We start from the raw sequence: 19,615 nt of genomic DNA, 5'->3' as shown, positions 1-19,615 counted from the left end.
TGTGGTCTTGCAGAAATATAATGAGACCAACCTGTGCTTGTACTTTAAAACCACATTTTATAACAATGAAATAGAAAAAATAGCAAAAAAAAAAATTTGAATCTTTCTCAAGTCTAAGAATATAAGGCACCCTTTTCTGTACATGTCTCTGCAGTTTAGGCTTTTAAAGATAACCGTTAAGATGAAAAACATTTGCAGTTTAGCAATTGGCATTTAACTGTTGGTAATCATTTCCTTCAGGTTTTTTACACCCTCTATAAAATCATCAGCTTACTGTAGTCAATTGGCACAATTACACGAAAAGTAAATAAATAGTTGCCTTTTTTGATAAAAAATACAGTCGTAAAACATCAGGCTTTTTAAAAAGCAAATCGCACCAAAGTGGCTCCTCATTTGGCACCTTTTGACTGTGCTCATATGCTGAACACAGTTCATGTATAGTCCAGCAGAGGGCAGTGTTGCACTTTCAGCAGCAGTTGCTGAATAGAACAGGCATGGTGGCACGGGCTCGATGTCTCACTCAAACTTGCGCAGGTGGTTGTAGAGAGACTGGACGTAGGTAAAGACGCACATTGGGTCAGGCTTTCTGCCCATCACCATCATGTCCTCCACTTCAATGAGCCTGTCACAGCCAGCCTTCTGCCTGGAACATGGGTGGAAAAGATGTTTAACACAAGTTATTAACTGTGTACATGTTCCTTTCATATACAAGATATTGCAAACAAAATGACTGAATTAATATGATAAGCACATTTCTGTGTGCATAGCCGCATGGAGGGAGAGGGGTGGTTTGTTGATGTCTGGAAAAAGGGGATGCCTGGCGTTAGCTGGCTTGGATGGGCGGTTTAACCGGAGGGTTACGTTACAGGCACCGCTTCCCCACGCCTCGGAAAGTCGGTAATAGTATCCGCCAGGCCACGCTGGGAGATGACCTCGTGCAGTTGACCTCGACGATCGTTTTAAAGTACTGCACATAGGTCATCTTTCCCATCGCTCAGTCTTCACTTCATTCAGCCTTTTAACGCCATCCAAAGAATTGACTGTCACGTAGCCGCTGCGCTAATCTTTTTATCTTCTGAGATTTCCATCTGTCCCGCACCGTTTTGCCGTTAAGTGAATTGGATGACGGAAGCAGTACCGTGACACGTTCCAGCTTGTGGTGGACCGTGCAGCGCAAGTTAACGCGTCTCTGTCGTAGGGAAAAACCAGTGCCGATGTGCCAGTAACTTACTCCGCGGTGCTGAAAGCAAGTTCGAAGTTGTGCTTGCGATCGGCAGGGGACAGGGCGTTGTAGTCGAACTCGGTGGGGAAGAATGAGTGGACCAAGGCGCAGAAAGCCATGCCATCACTCCAGCTGGACGAGAAGTTCTGGATGTCGATGTTCTGTGGAATAGGAAAGTTGGCACTTGGGATATGTATACCACTGCTTCCCAGTATGGGTCTTCAAGAATCATACACTGCATATTTGAGTGTTGCGACCTGTTCCCCACACACCTGACTCAAGGCTTCAGCTAATGAACACACCCATCCTGAGTTCAGATAGTGATGTTGGAGCAGAGAAAACACTAACATTTGAAGTACAGGGTTTATCCAGTCCCGTGACTGGAAAACTTGGATATAGATTATGATCTGTGTTTGTAACACAGTTTACAGTGTTTGAATGACCTCTTGTAAGAGCAGTGCTGTTATGTTGGCTAACTTCAACCCTGAGCACATCTGGAAGTTTTCTGAGACTCGCTGGTGATGTTATCTGTACTGCATTAATTTTGCCCATGGCTATATTCTGAGCTGACAGAATTAAGTGTTGCCAAAAAACGAAAAGGTGGTTTTGTGACGTTTAGTCATCCTCAATCACTATTATTTTAGTCATCCTTCAATCTCTATTATAAAACTGAAAGCAGACCAAGAGTGTTGCAATATTTCACCTCCTGCTATGAGCTGGCATCTGAAACTCTGTAATTTAATGCCATCTATGTCCTGAGTCTCCACTGGCAAATAAAAGCCCATCTGTCAATATGAAAATGTACATCATCACAGTTGTTCTTAATTGGGCGTTTTGGTACTCTGTTACATTGTTATTTCTGCTCCAGATTTGTGTTGACCATGAAAGTGCTGCCTTTAGAGAGGGCTGCATGCAATGCCTCGTGCAGCTGTGAAGGACCGAGGCAGAGAGCTGGTGGGCTGCACAGCTCACACACTTCTGCTAAAGTACACATACACACTTCTTCTCTTGTACACAGCTGTATACAACTCATTGCAACTAACGGTAACATTTTACAGTGCACTTATCTAATTAACAGGGTAACATTTTGCAGTACACTTAAATGTAAATGTATTGCAAGATCTATGAGTTATGATTCTCTCTTAAGATTCTGATGTTGAAGATCTTAAAAAGTTAGTGCTACCAAACGTTCTCTAGACCACAGTTTTAAAAATGGGCTAAATATAATCATTCTAGTATTTTGATGTACTTATTGCTTGGTTTATGTGTCAGTTGTAACAGAACTTATTACTAGCCAAAAAGAAGTCTTGAAAGTCTTTAAATCTGAGTGTTTTGCTAGTGCTTTTATTTGACTTCCCAGACCTTGAGAGCAGGGGTAGACTATGTGCGCTCATCACCGGCTGTTCCTAGCCCAGAGCCAAGGCATAATGCCTCACCTGATATCCGATAGTTTTGGAGCGACACCATTCCAGAAGAATCTGCTTGATACTGCTGGCACTCGACACGCCGAAGCTCTGGGAGCGCTTCAGCTTGGGCTTGGGGTCCACAGGTTTAGGCCGGCTGGGGTGTTGCGGCAGCGGCCGAGGCCACGGAGGGACAAAAGGCATGTAAGAAATGAGGCACGAGCAGGTACGTCTAATACACCGAGCCGAGACCCCCACAGGCTGGTCCATGTAGAGGGTGGTTTGTGAGGGCCAGTCACAGCTAACCTGGCGTTTTCTGAATCCAGCCGCTCGAAGATGGTCCGGCGCGCCTGGGCTCCAAGGCTGCGCGGGAGAGTCTGTGACCTCACCAGCTCACGCCGGCGTTCGACACCCCTGCCGAAGGACAGCTCTCCTGGAACATCCACATTCCTGATACACACAAATGAAAGCGCGTGACTGCAACGCACCACTAGATGCCCCAGCTTTCCACCGGGTTTATATCCAACTATTACACTGAGCAGTGTTGGAGGTGGGTGCTGCATGTGTACTATGCAATAGACTGCGATTTACATTGACCAACCTGTCTGGGATGTACTGGTTGAGACCTGAGTAACCCGAATATGCCACAGCTTTGGGTGGTGCAGAAGATGCCATGGTGTCTGTGATTGATGCATCAGACAAAACACATATAGACTTCCGTTAGGCAGGCAGACAGTCGGGTTTTTTCCCACATGAGCGTCTCTGATATGGCATCTGATACCTCTGCTCTAGGAGGCCAAATAGTCTCTCTCACACCTAAACTAAATTCTTTTCACCTCTGAACATACACCACATACTAAAGCAAATAAGCACCTGCGTGGTGCATTTAAATAAATGTAATCAAGAAGAAAGGCCCATTTGATTGTCACCTGCTGTCTAAACACAGTTGCAGAGCGAACAGAAAGGCACGTATGAGCCGAAAGGTCTGAGAAAGGTCTGTTGTTACCAGTCAGCCGAGGGGAGCCCATTGTTCTCACAGGACTTGGAGTCCATGATTTCACAGAGGACACTAGAACAGCAGCAAGCCAGATGCGCACAGTTAGACACACGCATATTTTATTACATGATTACAACCAATAATTTTCACCATCAAAACAAATAATTAAGCCTTCTGTATAATTTAGGCCTCAGTTGTGCACAATTTATCTGTGGCCAACATATGTTAGTGATGTTGGTTGATGCTAGTGACTGTGCGGTTTTTTTTATCTGGAGGCATTCCACAATATACTTTCTTACACCTGTACAAGTTCAAGGCAAAAAATGGCACTTAATTGGAAAATAAAATTCACTTCAACTATTTGTATTCCCCTTTGTGTTAAGAGCAACGTATGTTTACAATAATCGTGTTGCCTGATTTACCTGCGACACGTAAAATGAATGAATGATACATTTTTAGAGTTTTTACATGTCTTACACCCACTGCATTTCATTAATAGACTAGAGTTTGAACTTAAGGCACTACATAAATATTGATATTGGTCCCATATGTCAGTCACTATATATAGGTGAGTCACTACACCCTGAAGTGGCGATGACTATGCCATGCATAATACCTGCATGTATAGTAGATTCAAGCTGTGGCTGGTTGCCACTGGTGGCTGTCGGGCTGTCTGGCTGGCTGTCTGGCTGGCTGTCTGTCCCAGCTGGAGGTATTGTCTGCATCGGGCTGCTTGGTGACTCAGGGCCCTTTATGGCAAGTGAGTCTGCTACTTTGGTGGTTGCAGTGATAGGGAGGTGTGGCATCGCCATGAAAACCGGGGAAGAGTTTTGCCGTTTCATCCCAGCGGCTGGAGAGCTCTCTGGCGGGGTGGAGTTTTCTGGTAAGTCAGGCAGATCATTGGTGAATGTGGAGGGATAAAAAGAAGCATTGCTACTTAGAGAGAGTTGCCAATGGTTACCATCTATGGATGCGTGTCCATTCTCAACTGCAGAGGGGGCTGGTGCAAGATCCACCTCTATAGGCTCCTCACGTTCAATACTCTGGAAGGCAAGAAGATACGCCATATGAACTTAAACATAAGGAATAATACTGCACTGCAGCACAAGACCAACAAGATGTGTTTGACCATTACATTTAGTGGTTTATCTGTTTGCCTTTCGGCAGCCTGTGACACAGCAAACCACAACGTCCTCCTCTCTGTTCTTTCCAGCCTTGGTGTGACTGGCTCAGCACGGAATTGGTTCCAGTCCTACCTGGAGGGACGGTACTATCAGGCAACATGGAGAGGATCCACATCCAGTCCATGTCTACAGTCTACTGTCCACTGGGCGTCTGAAGCTGCTCGTGGCCCGGGCCTAGCTTAGAACAACCAGACATCATTCTCCACTCATGTTTCTAACCTGACCCAGTCATTTCCCATGTGCAACATACGAAGGATTCGGCGCTTTCTCGCCAAGGAAGCTGCGCGGGTGCTTGTGCAAGTCTCTTCTTATCTTGTCTCTACTTGCTGGTTTTCCTCTACTGGCCATCCAACCTCTACAACTGATCCAGAATGCAGCAGCTCACCTGGGCTTCAACTGAGGGAAGTTCACACACATCATACCACTGCTGTGTTCCCTTCACTGGCTCCCACTTATTGTTTGATATTGTTTAGTATGATTTGGTACTGAACGCATTGTTGTTTTGATATGGAACTTATGCTTCTTTTGCATTGCTTTTAGGTAGCAGCATTGATTCTTGTATTTAACAGTATTCTCGTTCAATGGTATCTTTGACGCTAACCTATTATACTGGGCAGGAAGCATTCTGTGAGTAGATGACAAAGCACTTTTTTTATGTCGCTCTGGACATGGGCATCTGCTAATCACCGAACATGTAAATGCAATGTAATTTCCATTCCTGTCTCCTGTTTCTTCCACCCTATTTTGTTTGCCAGGATATTTCTGTTGTGGGTCATTTGGATAGGTAAATATCCAGTCTCTTCCTCTTTTTGCTTGCTGCTGTGCCATTACCAGGGCCATGACATTATCTTTTGTTGCGATCTTCATGGCAGACGTCTTATATGGTGAGGTATTATTAAACAAAGGGCCAAACAGCAACTCAGGACACTGGATCTGTGTGTCCATGAGATTATATACAGTCTCCTCTCTCTGACAGCTTCACCCGAATACAGTTCCACTATGAGGAAAACCACCAGAACAGAGCCAGCGACGCGTGACTTCTGACGTAATTACCCAGTGAGGCCTAATCAAGGAGATGAAAGAGGCTCGAATTCCTCTGCAGCTCCAGGTTCTCCAAGAGAACAGGGATCTCATCTGCATGACTCCACAGGAAGGGTGAGTGATGTAATCTAATCACTCTTTCCTGACATCCAGATTTATGTGTTCCCTATCGGAAGCACTAGCGCAGGCCGCCTGCTTCTGTCAGAGCCAGTTGGCTTTGATCTGAGATCGCAGTGCTCCGTGTCGAGAGGTGACAATGTAAAGGTCTGCTCACTTCTCTCGCTCTCATTCCTTAATGGCCACACTTGCTCTTCAGTGCAGGAGCGTATGCTGCTGCCAGCATAGCAGAAATAGACTGTGTTGATATCAGCGAAGTTGAAACCGGTGGGTGCGCACGCCGCATAAACGTGGCCTCCTTGCTAGGGTTAGGGTTTCACAGGGACCTCAGTCATCAAAGGGTAATGTTGATAATGTTTGCATTTTTTTTGTTTGCTTGTTTGCCTTGCAGATCTAATAGAAATTCGAGTGAATTTCCACTTTTGAATCAACGTGACAGATTTGATCAGCGTTCATGCAGAGCAGTCTATCGCCACAGCTAATCTCAGTGTTTAACAAAGATTGCTTCTCAGAGTAACAGATACCTGATGCAGACTGATGCAGCCATTCCATAACGGGCCTGACTGCTGTCTACTGTCAGCTTTTCTGGGAATTTACTGTTTGTTTTTTGTATTGTTTCTCTGCATGTGTTTTCTTACAAGCACAGACCTGCATGAATACACATGGAGGCTTAAAAATTTTTTTGCATTCAGGTGCTCGTGTGTGACTTGTGTGTTCCTGCATACACACCAGAAGTCCTACGACTGAGATGCAGAGAGTAATTGAGCCTGTGGAAGAGAAACCAGGTGACATCAGCCTGGAGGAATGCTACAGGGGTGTGCGTTTCGGAGAGGCAGGGGGCTACAGCAGCTGCTTGGCCCACTGGGAGATGGGGTGGGTGGGTGCAGTCAGGGTTGTCATAGGAACCACGCGGCTCTGGTTCATTGGCGGAACATGCTGCTGTTCGGGCTATGGCCCACGTTGACATGGAAACGCTCCAGGTGTGGAAACGTTTGGACCAGCAGTGAGGAGTTATGTGGTGTTCCAGAGTGATCTCATGTCTGCAGAGAAGGAGGGCCTGGGCCGATCCAGCTGACGCACTGCCCTTGCCCGCGGCCGCTGGCGGTCGGAAGCCTCGCTGCAGTTCTGGTTGAGACGTTACCTGGGTTAAGTAAGAAGCTGAAGATACCAGTCACACCTAGCAGACATGTCAACACAATCTCACGCGCGCACACACACACACACAGTCACAGAGCTCTCTACTGCAGCCTCACAAGTGGCTTGCTCCCCAGGGAACAACAAATTCCCTCAAACCAGCAGCAGGAAACAATAAAATATGGGGAGGAAATTTCGGTGAGATAATAGACACGAAGAAGCCCTCGGCCTGGAGGGAGATCGGGAGAAGAGCTCTCTAGGGAACCTCCGTCCACTCCTGCTGAAAGTACAGGTCTCTCCCGAAGGCTCATAGACATGACGAGAGCAGTGTGACGCAGACACAGTTTAGAGAGTGTGGGGGAGTGAACTCTATTAGCTCCATTGCAGAAGCCCTGGTTCCCCACAGGTGAAAGTGTGTGTGTGTGTGTGTGTGTGTGGGTTGGAGGGAAAGTTCATGTCTCAGTGGCTTCGTTTCGTTTCTCAGCCCCCCGGTCTGGTACGACTTCGTCAACACACACACGAAACGGCTCAGTCTCCACCGTGGACCGAGAGCAGCCTGCATTCCACGGTTTCTGCGGCCGGCCCAGAGGAGCCGACGAAGCGTGGCGAATGAGACAATGGGCTTCCCTTGGAGAATGCATGCATTTAAATGTCAGAGTTGTCCGATGCCAGCCTGCCATGCCAAAATGGGAATTCTGCCATTGCTGGCTGGTTGCCTGAAAAATGTTGGGGTGCAAACAAAGGGAGTTTATGTGGATTATGATGGATGGAGCATGTCAAGTGCCCACCGAGGTATGTAAGTGCAAGGGCAAAACGGGAGTCGCTCTGTCTGTCTGAGGAAAGGTTGACTGAGCTGAATGGCAGTTTAGATGAAGGACTGGGGAGGGGGAGGGGGTGGAGAGGGGTGGGCTTAGACATATCCGACAGGACACGCTCCTGACATTTGAGCTTCACTGAACTTTGAGGTGGTGGAATGGAATGTATATTCACAATGGAAACCACGACGGAAGCACATTAAGAAGGAACCGACAGCCTAAATAACACAACAGGTCCTCTGAAGAAGCAGAGGGGCCCACAGACTGCTAGCGGCACATGAAGCCCTGCTCTGGTATAAGCACGCTTTAGTGTTCGTGCTTTCCATCACACACAGATCAGAGCTGGCGTGCGGAAAGAAAGTCCTCATCTTCAAATGGGTGGTGCGGATGTTAGGGAAGGCCTAAATCTCTCAGGAGCCGAATGAAGGAAATTTAGCATGAGCAGAACAAGAATGAAATGCTTGTAGCGTTTGCGGAACTGCTCGGCATGGCAGTGATTTTGACTTTCATTGAACTCTTTGCTGCAGTGAATGGGAAGTCAGTGGGAACTAGGGTTCACAGAGCAGTGCATACAGGCAGGCATCTGGAATGCGCTCTCATGGCACGGGCCGTAGTGAGCTCGGCTCTGTAATTTCCTCTTGGAACTTGTGTCTACCTGGTGAAAGAGGCCCAACAGCTGTTCTGCGTAGGGTGCAAAAGCTGCAATTCCTCCATCCGAAGGAAGCTTCGTGGAGGCACGGCGTGGCCTGGAGAGATGTACCCTCCATGTCTTCGCTGCAGCAAAGCAACATTGGCACATTGTGTGCCACCATGGCAGAAATATGCACGTAAACGTGACATGCCGAGGGAAGAGCAGATGGGCTGCATGCAAAAGAGACCAGGACAGGAGCACTCAGGTGGGCATCTGAGACCCCTCAGGCAGAGAGGGCTATTAGCGTCCTGGTGAGGACTGCTGTAGCCTGGGTGGCCTGAGTGACACCGTCACCCCAGCAACACCTGAAGACGTGAGGGGCCGGAGCCGAGCCGGGGGCAGGCACAGCCTCGGGGCTGGGGGTCGTGGGAGAAAGGGGGGGCTGAGGAAGGGAGGGGTCCAGGCGGGGCAGGGTGGGGGTCAGGCCATGTTTCCATGAACGCACAGCATTTAGCGCCCCAGACCGACGAGCCTGAGGCTGGTTTAGGGTTTCAGGCCACCAGCTGGTGGAGGCCTCCGCCCCGCCGTGCCCTCTGGCCCTGCCGACAGACTCAAGGCCAAACCTGAGACGTACACAAGGAACACCGGCTGGAGGAAGTGTCAAAGGCCAACGCCTCACCATAAGACACTGTTCTTCCTGGGTTCATTAATGTACTAAAAGCACAGGGCCCTATATCAGCACAGACAGTTCCCACAACCAAAGCCCAGACTGTCTGCCTGGCGGACAGTCTATATGAGAACATATGTGCATGCACACACGCCCACACACCGTCCTGGAAGGCAGGAACAATAGATTTGGAGGGCACTGAGGTCACACCATAAACAGAGAATTATTAACCTGTAACCACGGAGATGAAAATACACGATACTGCCTGGAACTAATTAGGAGACCCAGGGCCTGCATGGGAGTGGTCAGAGACCTTTCTGCAGCCCTCACCCACCAAACGCTCTCTGTTTTCCAGCCCTACACACTCTTCACTCCATTGTACTAATAGCCATGCTGCAGTTGTTTGTTCTATTTCTTCTCTTCTGCCAGGAACCTGTGCTGGACATAGAGACCCAGGCAAGGCAACAGAAGGAGATTAAATGCCATGTTCCATTGTGGCAGTACTGGCACTGGGCCGGGAGTCCCCACAAGCCAGGCTTAAAACGTCATGCGTATCTCACACACACACACACACACACGGTAACACATCCAAAAGGGTACCTATAAAAATCTGATATACATAACCAGGTGTGGGGTTTAAATTTATGATTTTAAGACCTTGCAGGTATATCAGCTGCTGCTAATGAAGACAGGGAAACAAATCTGTCTGTCGCAGGCATACCTTCAAGGCCTACCTGCCTGCCCATGTGGAACTGTAGCACCAAAAGCAGTGAAAACTGAACAGCAGACCAAATATAGCTCCAAGCATTCATGATCAAGCAAACATTCCTTTGGCCTGCAAGGCAGCGAAAAGGACCCGGTCGTAAGAAAAGCCTGGGCGCACGTGCAGACAGAGCTCCAGATGTACTGGCACACAGGCGAAAGCAGAGGCCAGGTCTGTATGTTGGACGTGCACGATCAACATACACCCACCGCACACATGCTGCCCACGCTAGCCAAACATCACAGCCAGCAGTGCTTTGGAACTGTTCTGCCCATTTAGAAAACATATGCATCATAAGCCAATGCTTGCTCAATAGCAACATAATCTGTCAGATCCTTTACGGTTGAGATCTGATTGTGGGGGGGGGTTTGATAAGCCTCTGGTTGAGTAATGGAGTTGTGTTATGGACGTGGGGGTGTTGGAGACGCAGGGCTCCAGTCCCAAACTGGTGTTGATTTAAAGGGGCCTGGCAGTCCAGTGATTTGAACCCCCCCCACACACACACTGATAGGGTGCTAATTTTAACCTACTGAGATTATAATCTGACATGTCAGGAGGAGATCATGTAATGTGAAGTCAGACATTAAAAGTGTTTCTTAGGAATATTAAGTATGTATAAGCATACAACACATAATGTACCCAAGATGTGCATTAACACTGCGATTTATAAATAATGAAATACAATGCCAGTATATTTGTGTGTATATGTGTGAGTGTGTGTGTGTTCTCTCACTCTTGAGTGTTCTCTGATGGAGTTTCCATAGATAACAGTTGCACATCTTATCTACCCCCACACCTCCCCCACATACATGCTCTGGTGAAGCTCTGTCATTCTCTCACACACCACACACCACACACACACACACACACACACACACACACACACACACACACTCCCTTAAATAAACCTCCTGTCAGAAGAAAAGGTGCAAGACATGTACAGTACACTGCCATACCATGGTACAGAATAATCTAGATAACCCACTGACCCAAGAGCACTTTGTTCACAATTATCAAGAAGAGGGCTGAAGGGTAGTATGTGTGTGGCAGGATCTGTTGGGAACTGTGTGGCAGTGAGGATTTGGGTGGCAGTGAGGATTTGGGTGGCAGTGAGCCTGCAGCACAGTGCAGGTGTGGACCCCAAGCATCCACAAGTCCCCAGTGAAGAGTTAAGAGAAGGACAGCAGACAAACCCACTGGTGCCTGGAGGGACTATGGCAAGGCCCAGAAGATGAGACTGGGGTAGTGGTGTGTACGTGTGTGTGTGTGTGTGTGTGTGTGTGTGGAGGGGTGGGGAGGGGCACTGGAACTCTGGCCTTCTAATCCTTACTCACTCAATGTACTTCAAATGAGGCAGAATGTCGACACAATGGCCCACCGAGACCACAGAAATGCAGCGGTAATTGGCAACAGCAGTGGCAGGCGCTTCAGCGGAGACAGCGTCGAGCGGGAGTGGAGTGGGAGTGGAGAAGAGATTATTTGTGGAACAGAAGCATTCCTCTGGTGGATAGTCCCACTGGAGTGTGCTCGCTATTACAGGAGAGGAACCCAGCTCCCAGCGCAACAGGGGGCTTGAGCTGGGTGGGCCGAACTCGGAGACCCTCCAGGAGGCGATGCGGAGACCACGTAGCTCGCGTAATGAGAGTGTGTGGAGACAAACGTGGCAACAGAGAGACAGACAGACAGATACCGTGGCGACAGACCAAGATTGAGGCCGGGATAAAGGCAGGCAGGATGGGAGCCACAGATAGCCAGCGCTGCGGATCCAGCGCCAGAGGAGAGCAGAGATAACATGTAGTGGTGGATATCTGCAGGTGCTTGGAGCAGAGCTGCGTGGACAGCCGATGTGAGGCAGGCCAGCGCACGTCCTCATGTGGCACACGCGGGATCTCTCTCACTCTGTTTCACTCTCTTTCTCTCCCTCTCTCTTCCTTGACCTCTATCCCTCTCCTTCCCGCGTGTAGCATGGCTGTCCTTTAGCATACCCGAGTTCTTTTAAGGTCCACTGTCCACGGCCGGCGCTGAGATCTCATTACGGAGTCCGCAGGTGTGGATGTGACAGAGAGGCAGATAACAGCCTTGTGTTCTTGACTCTAAGACACCAGACTCCCCACCAAAAAACCCCAGCCATCCACAGTTCGTCTGTCAGACACGGTTCAGAGAAAAGTTAATGAGTCATTCATTAGTCCTTCTCCTAACAGGAAACAGTATTATGTATTTGAAAAAGATGATCTGTGGATTTACATGCAACATAAATAGCGGTGATGCGTATTCAGTCTGACGTGAGCAGACTTTACACCAGATAATGAGTGACAGAGAGAGTGTGAGGCAGAGGGCAGGGGGGAGCCGGTGTGTGTTTGCGTCTGAGTGAGTTACAGGGTGCAGCTGCAAGCTCAGGAAAGAACAGGAAGACTCAAATAAAATGAAAAGAGCTTTTCCTGGTCTGAAACGGCCGGACCAAGAGACGTCCCATGTGCAGGCCATATGACAACCTCTGAACTACAACCTCTGAACTACAACCTCTGAACTTCTGACTGAACCAAATAATCTCACAGCCAAGGAGGAGGACATCACAATCATTAAACCTTAATTCAAATACGAGCGATATGTCATATTTTGGGTTCTGGCTTGATTAAATCCAGCTTGTGTTACTTTTTACAGATTTTCCTGCACTCAGTTGTTTTTGACTCATGTCTGTTAAAGTCACTAAATTAAACTACTTGGGTTCTAAAAAAGGTACGAGGTCTTGAATCTGTCAGACACGTCTAAATGGTTGACCACTCTGACACGTTAGGTATATTCTGACAGCCATCATCACTGTTTTTTTTTTTCTAAATTATCCTAAGCCCTCAGCCCTTCAGTTCATCCTTCGTAAATCAGACATTCCAAAACATCATTGTTCTTGGACAAGATGTGCAGGATGTGTGTAAAAGTCTGGCCAGGCGCGCACGATTACTCTTCATACGGTTTTCAGCATATGCGCGTCTAGATATTCAGGTTTCAAATTTTGAGCACTCGTAAAGTCTGACATCATCTGGGTCTTTGGCTCAGAATACACACTTTCCTTCCAGCCCCCCCACCCCCACCCCACCCCACTGCCCTCGTTAAGCTCGTGTGCTCACATTTCCCTCTCTCATTCCCTCAAACCCTGTAGCCCCGCTCGGTGCACTCACGCTGGCCTTGCTGCTGACGGAGATGGTCGCCCTGCTGGAGAAGCGCGCGATGGAGGGGCTGGAGGCAGGGCCTGGGCCAGGGGCCGCCGCGCCGCTGGGCGAGGGGGGCGACTGGGCCCCGGCTGCACCTCCGTGGCCCAGCAGGGCACTCCTGTCACACACCGTCCCTGTGAGCATCTCCACCTGGCGAGTGAGGGCCTCCAGCTGGCCGCGGAGCTGCCGGTTCTCCTGCTGCAGCTGCGCCACGGCCCGGCCCAGCGGGCCGTTCATGTGCAGCGCCTCCTCCAGCCGCTGCTCCACGCCCAGCTTGAAGGCGCTGACGTCCACGTGGATCTCGCGCACGGCGTCCCGCAGCGTGGCTTCGTAGCGGGCCAGCGCGGCACACACGGTCTCACCCTCTGGAGAGCCCTCGCCCACCGCCGCCAAGGGGCCGGCATCCATGTTTACCGGTTCTGCGCTCTGCTCTCCTCTCTCGCGTAATCACCCGTAGGCTTGGGCTCCTTGCTCGACTGCGCTTCTCCTACGATCTCTCTCTCTACTTCTCTCTGGCTCTAGACGGCTTAAAATCCTGAGCGGGGCCACAGAGATCCCCAGAGATCCAGAGAGATCTGCTGAGGCAAAACACAGGGAAGATGGGTCTCCCTAAACTCTCACTCAGCTGAAACAATTCTGTTAAAAAAAAAAAAACTACTACTGTAAACTCTACCGGCAGGAAACACGAGGACATACTAGCTGTCAGTCCAAGATCTTAAAACCATTTCTGTTTTATTGCTCGCATGTTCACAAACCTGTGTTGCAGATGTGTCTTCTTAGTGCAGTGTGTGTCCTGCTCAGCCAGCTGAGTGCGTGTGAGATCTCTGGCCGCCGCACTGTTTTAAAGCGCAGCTCCTCACAGTCAGGTTAATCTCCCAGCCCTCGGCTTGGGGGAGGGAACCGAGACCAAGGGAGGGAGGGTGAGAGGAGGGAGAGGTGGAGTCACATTCTCTCCTGGCCTGCTGTGGGCTGTTGGAAATAGTCTCCTTTTATTTTTGTTGTCTGTTCCCCTTCTCTTCCTCCCCCTTTCCAGTGTGTTTCTGTCATTCTCCACTTTCACAACACAAAGCTCTCTCTCTCTCCCTCCCTCCCTCCCTCCCTCCTATTCTCTCTCTCCTTCCCTCCCTTTCTCTCGTTCTCTCTCCCTCCCTCCCTCCCTCCCTCCTTCCCTCCCTTTCTCTCGTTCTCTCTCCCTCTCCCTCCCTCCCATTCTCTCTCTCCCTCCCTCCCTCCCATTCTCTCTCTCCTTCCCTCCCTTTCTCTCGTTCTCTCTCCCTCCCTCCCTCCCTCCCGTTCTCTCTCCTTCCCTCCCTTTCTCTCTCTCTCTCTCTCTCCTTCCCTCCCTTTCTCTCTCTCTCTCTCTCTCTCTCCCTCCCTCCCTTTCTCTCGCTTTTTGCTTGCCCCTCTGTGTCTCTGTGTTCTGAAGTCTGTGTAGTGGCTGTTAGCTGTCTCTCTCTCCCTGAGTGCGCTCATATGTCAGGTTGGGATAAACCTTTTGTTCATACTGTCTCACTTTTATAGGGCCCAGAACACAGGGGTCAAGATTGCACTCCAAAGAGCCCAGATAGGCCACGGCCATTTAAATACAGCGGACAAGAAAGGGCCAAAACAACAGGCAGTTAATGACCCTCCAGATCCACTACTCCCTGGAACCCGTCGGTATTGTCACTGTACTGCGGCATGTCTGCCTTCAAAAGCGGTTTGTTTTTGATGATGGGTATCGGGATCACAGTGGATTGGAGTGGGGCGTGAAATCTAGCACATGCTAAAATTAAGGGACGTTTGTGTGCATGTGTGTGTGTGTGTGAAGAGCTGCACCAGATACCAGGCAAACATTCCTCTTTGAATAGCAAGACGTGTGTGTGTGTGTGTGTGTTTGTGTGTGTGGTTTTGGGCGGAGGGGTGGGTCGTTTGGAGGGGTGAATTGCAGCGCTAATGGGATAAAGCAGCCTCCCCAGTGAAGCCAGCCTGAAACAACTCCACATTCCAGCCCTCTGTTTACAGTAAACACTGGAGGCCGAGGGACAGCGGAGGTGATTTATAACGCTACGCTGTCAGCCTGGACACGGCCTCGCTCCAAGGCTTTACGTTACGGAGATGTGTGTGTGTACATTGCAGGCACGTATCGGGCAGGAAGCCTCCATGCTGGGCAGGAAAAGAGATGCTGTCAGTCCTTGGCTAGGCCCGCCTCTCAGGACGCCGGGGGCCGCCCTACACACAGCCTCTCCTACGCTGCTGCAGTGGCATTCAGGCTGCCGAGACACGCTTTCCACCAACACAAGTGAAAGTTGCAATCTGCCAAGTTCTGAAAAGTTGTCACTATGTTTCCTGTTGTTGTATTCTCCATTTTTGTTTTTGTTTTTTTGACTGTCATTTCCATCCTGGTGATGTCAGGGAGCTCATGGCTTACCCAATTGTGCACTGACAATTTGATAAATTATTGTATCCAGAGTATCATGGGGCTTCCCCCCCCCCCCCCCCCCACCACCCACACACTGGTCCCACTCCACCCCACACTCACTCCACCCCACACACTGGTTCAGGTGCACACGACTGCACCCATTGATCGGCCGCATCATCGAGGGGCCCAAGCAAGACCTCACAGACCCACGTCAGAGAGGACGTGCTGATCACCTAAGAAGCATGACGGTGATGACGCACACAATGTAATGCTGCCATGCAGAGCGCTACTGGATGAGGGAGGGGGACGTGACCGGGACAAAATCATGACAAAACCATAACTGGTTCTCCAAGGAGCCGACGAAGATCCAAGATGAAGTCATGGTCTTAGGCAACACACTGAAGCCTGTTGGGTAAGTTAACTAATGTGACTCACGTACTGTTCAGATCATACTGTCTGCTATGTGCAGCGCATATGCACAATATCAGAATGAAACATTCATGTTTTTAATATAAGTAATAACTTGCATTGTTGTATTGTAAGATTCAGGCAGGCGATTGAAGTATTTTTGCTCTTTGGTGTGTTTAATGTAGACTCTGAATCCAACCATGAATCTTTTATCAATTACACAAGTAGAGTTTCATAAATGGTGGTTCATTTAGTCCTTCCCACATTTTTTTTTTTTTAAATCATAATTTCTTCAAACTGCTTCAAATTCTGCTCTCACTCCATTAGTGAGAGACCCAGTACTGCATGTGGCAGGCAGTAAACGTTAATGAGTGTAGCCGAATTTACCACAGAGCATATGTATGATGTCACTGCACTTTTACACACACAAACACACACCAGACAGTACACCAGTGTCCATGTTCAACAGCTGGGGCATACACATGCTGACGTTAGTCTCTACGCACTGTATGCCGGGCCCCTGAAATTACACATCAAAGGTCAAAGCTCTCGAGTTCTTCCATGTTCTTCCAAGAAAAGTGTTTATCATGTCTGTCTGAGAGATGAAACCATTTTTCTCTTTCGGCACAGAGAATCGGAGCAAAGGGAAAACCGCCGTGCTCTCGAGGGGAGATGGGAGCGCCTCTGGGCTTCATCCACAAGACAGTGAAGGACAAACCGCCTTTGAAAAGTCCACTTATTCCACACCTAGTTGACGGCAGCGTTCCTGCGAGCCAGTCTTCATGATCGTTACATCAGAGTTTCCATGGGAACCCGAATGACCAAACATGTCCAAAAGAACGGCAGCCAGCTGGTGATATCATCGACACATCAAAGTCAATTTAATTAAGTTCACATGGTGCCAAGAGTGAGAGAGAGGGAATGAGTGAGCGAGTGAGAGAGTGAGAGAGAGAGTGAGAGAGTGAGAGTTTGTAGAGGCAGACAAGAGTGCAATAAACATGATTTAAATGTCTTTTTATAATTATAGCCCTGGCATTATGTGCCTGGCTCAGTGTGCCAGGAATAGGGGTCCGATGTAGGAAAGAGGTGAGCTCTGACCACGGAGCACATCTCAACTGCAGGGTGTTCACTGATGCTGGGTAAAATCTCACACACACACACACACACACACTTATACACACACACACACACACACACACACACACACACACACACACGCACACACACGCACGCACATACACGCACACACACGCACGCACACGCACGCATGCACACGCACGCGCACGCACGCACGCACGCACGCTCACACATGCACGCACACACACCTACACTCACATAAACACACACACACACACACCCATACTCACATACACACGCACGCACAGACAGACTCTCTGTACAACCTCACCTTTAGCCATTATACATGAGCGACAGGGGATGTGTGCAGCAGTCATCACATCAGGGAGATCAGCGAGGTGTCCAGGCTTCTGAAAAGTGCCGCGCTGCCCTGCTGGTGCGGCACGACTGCTCAGACGGAAGTGAGGTGCTGGGACCAGAGAGCAGGGGTGGGGAGCACATCCCTCGCAGCCCAGCCGGCCTCCTGAGAGGACTGGCTCCACGTAATTACAGCCCTGCTCCTCGCCTTCCAGAGGAGCACACACAATTGTGCCATGACACACTGGCCTCTGCTTCGGCTTACACACGCGCACAAACAGGGTCTTTTTAATAAACCACTCACACACATACACAAAGCACACATACAAATCTACGCAATTACAGGACATCCACATCAGAACTTGCCACCGCATGATTACACAAAGCTCACTTAAGCTTCAGTATCAACACTGCCTTGAGTCAGTTCCCAAACCCTCACAAACATGGTCAGGCAATGAAAATATGGAGTCATTTAATCTAAACTGAACCTCACGCAACAAAACAAAAAAACAGGAAGATTTGTAGTCAACAAAACTGTCAAAATACATTCATGTCAACAAGAGGACTCAAAAGGCATTACTCTAACAACAGCTTTCAAAGGCATATCGCCAACCTCAGCCCCAATAAAGCACGCAGCCTCCCGCACAGGAACAGGGAGCTGAGTGAGAGTGCGACCGAAGACCGGCCAAACTTGAGTGACAGCACGCTGGAAAGTATTCTCATTCAAACTGTTAAAAAGAAGGGGAGGTAACTCAGTCCAAACTCATATCAACACACCAGGGAAAGCAAACACTAAGCCCCTCACACAGGGTTTCCTCACAAATTCTCTCTCTGTCTCTCTCTCACGCACACACACACACACACGGAGAGAGAGTGAAGACACAGTAACAAACAGGTTTTTCCTGAGAACTATCATTTCGTCATTCCGTAGCCTCGGCTAGTACTGATATATCGCTGATGATAGGTTCTCAAGGAAGCAGAGTGTGAAGTGATGTCATTGAAGCAGCTCTAGCCAGAAGTCTTCTCTGTCATATCCATCAATTGTTCCCGAAATCTGCCCGTCCTGTAGCAAAAATCCTACTAAAACCCAGTTCCCCTCTGGGAATGACATCATCTTCTCCCTTAATCTGCTGGAGGATAAGGCGTGCGCGCACACAGACACATACACACACACAGACACACACACACACACACATGAACACACTCTAAAAACCATCAGAAATATTAATGCCACCACACTGAAACTGATGAACTTGGGTGCTTGGACCGCTGACAAGTGGTTTGGAAAGACTGAAGCTTCTCCTGTTTGTCCTAGCAGTGTACATCATCATGGCAACAGCAGGACAAGAAGCATGGGGGATGTAGTCTCCGCTTTCCTGCTCGGGAGAAAACAACATTTTTCTTATGCCTTTCGTGGCATTGTTCAGCAGATACAGTAGCTCTCTAACATGGAGACAGTGAGCAGTTTGTCAGACCATCATGAGGGCTTTTGGCCCACATACTTGACAAGTCAACCCCTCCTCAATCTTGGCAGCGAGCCCCTGATTATACACTGCGGATGAAAGCCTGACGTCTAAAAGCACAGGGAATCCAGGACATCTGCATTTTAAAAATGAATACTGCAGGCCAGGAATATCCAAGCCGAGGTTCCTTTCTTAAGTTCCAAACTATTGCTTTAGCTTTCTCCGAGATGCGTGTTGCAAAAAACGGGTGAGAGCGTCGACTCCCTCCTGGAGTTTAATGAACCTTCACGGCACACACAAAGGCCCGTGTGAGAGTGACCTGCTGGTGTGAGCGATTTCCCAACCAGAGGCCTGGGTTTGGGTGAAGCATGGGGAGTTTTACAGGTGAACTGAGCTAAGCGTGTGTAAGCAGCCATGATTGTGTGTGTACGTGCAAAATCTCCACTTGTATGAGCACGAACAGACCATGTAGCACATGTCGGGGGTGTCGGGGGTGACGAATGAGATGGAAAAGTGCAGCGTTTCCTCCGCCGAGCTCATGCACGTTCCCATCGACAGGTTCCATGGCGTGCCTGCGAGCTCAGAGCCAACGTGTGGCTGAGGCGTGTGATGAATCAGAACACCTGCTCGCTTGCGTATGCTCACCTGCCAACGGTAGCGGCAGCCAGGAGCTCTTCCCTGGAGCAGCACCCGCCCGGCACGTCTGGATCCGCGGCTGGTGTTCAGCAG

The 19,615-nt window shown here is 49.2% G+C and overlaps 1 protein-coding gene and 1 long non-coding RNA gene across 4 annotated transcripts; one reads left to right on the top strand and one right to left on the bottom strand.

Annotated features, from left to right (window-relative positions):
* Positions 1–37: 37 nt before the first annotated feature.
* On the bottom strand, positions 38–14,238 carry smtnl (smoothelin, like). Of its 3 annotated transcripts, none has more exons than XM_035533943.2 (10): positions 13,936–14,238; positions 13,148–13,755; positions 4,584–4,665; positions 4,239–4,484; positions 3,632–3,694; positions 3,227–3,305; positions 2,932–3,075; positions 2,659–2,782; positions 1,232–1,383; positions 38–643 (listed from the first exon to the last, which is right to left on the bottom strand). In XM_035533943.2, exons 2-10 carry the CDS (start codon positions 13,586–13,588, stop codon positions 517–519), a joined length of 1,458 nt encoding a protein of 485 aa, XP_035389836.1. In that variant the 5' UTR covers positions 13,589–13,755; positions 13,936–14,238; the 3' UTR covers positions 38–516. The 3 variants fall into 3 exon arrangements, with proteins under 3 accessions (XP_035389836.1, XP_035389835.1, XP_035389834.1); XM_035533942.2 differs by having other exon boundaries at positions 4,239–4,502; positions 13,148–13,758; positions 13,936–14,235; XM_035533941.2 differs by having other exon boundaries at positions 4,239–4,502; positions 13,936–14,235.
* Positions 14,239–14,521: 283 nt separating this feature from the next.
* On the top strand, positions 14,522–17,001 carry LOC145651893 (uncharacterized). Its single transcript, XR_014117980.1, has 2 exons — positions 14,522–15,993; positions 16,620–17,001. It is a non-coding gene; the product is annotated as an uncharacterized LOC145651893 (long non-coding RNA).
* The last annotated feature ends 2,614 nt before the right edge of the window (positions 17,002–19,615 follow it).

The sequence above is a fragment of the Electrophorus electricus genome, chromosome 17 (genome assembly GCF_041902795.1).
Source record: "Electrophorus electricus isolate QZ-2024a chromosome 17, ASM4190279v1, whole genome shotgun sequence".
Taxonomy (NCBI): domain Eukaryota; kingdom Metazoa; phylum Chordata; class Actinopteri; order Gymnotiformes; family Gymnotidae; genus Electrophorus; species Electrophorus electricus.
Note: the sequence above shows the minus strand (reverse complement) of the source record. Positions and strands in the feature narration are given on the sequence as shown.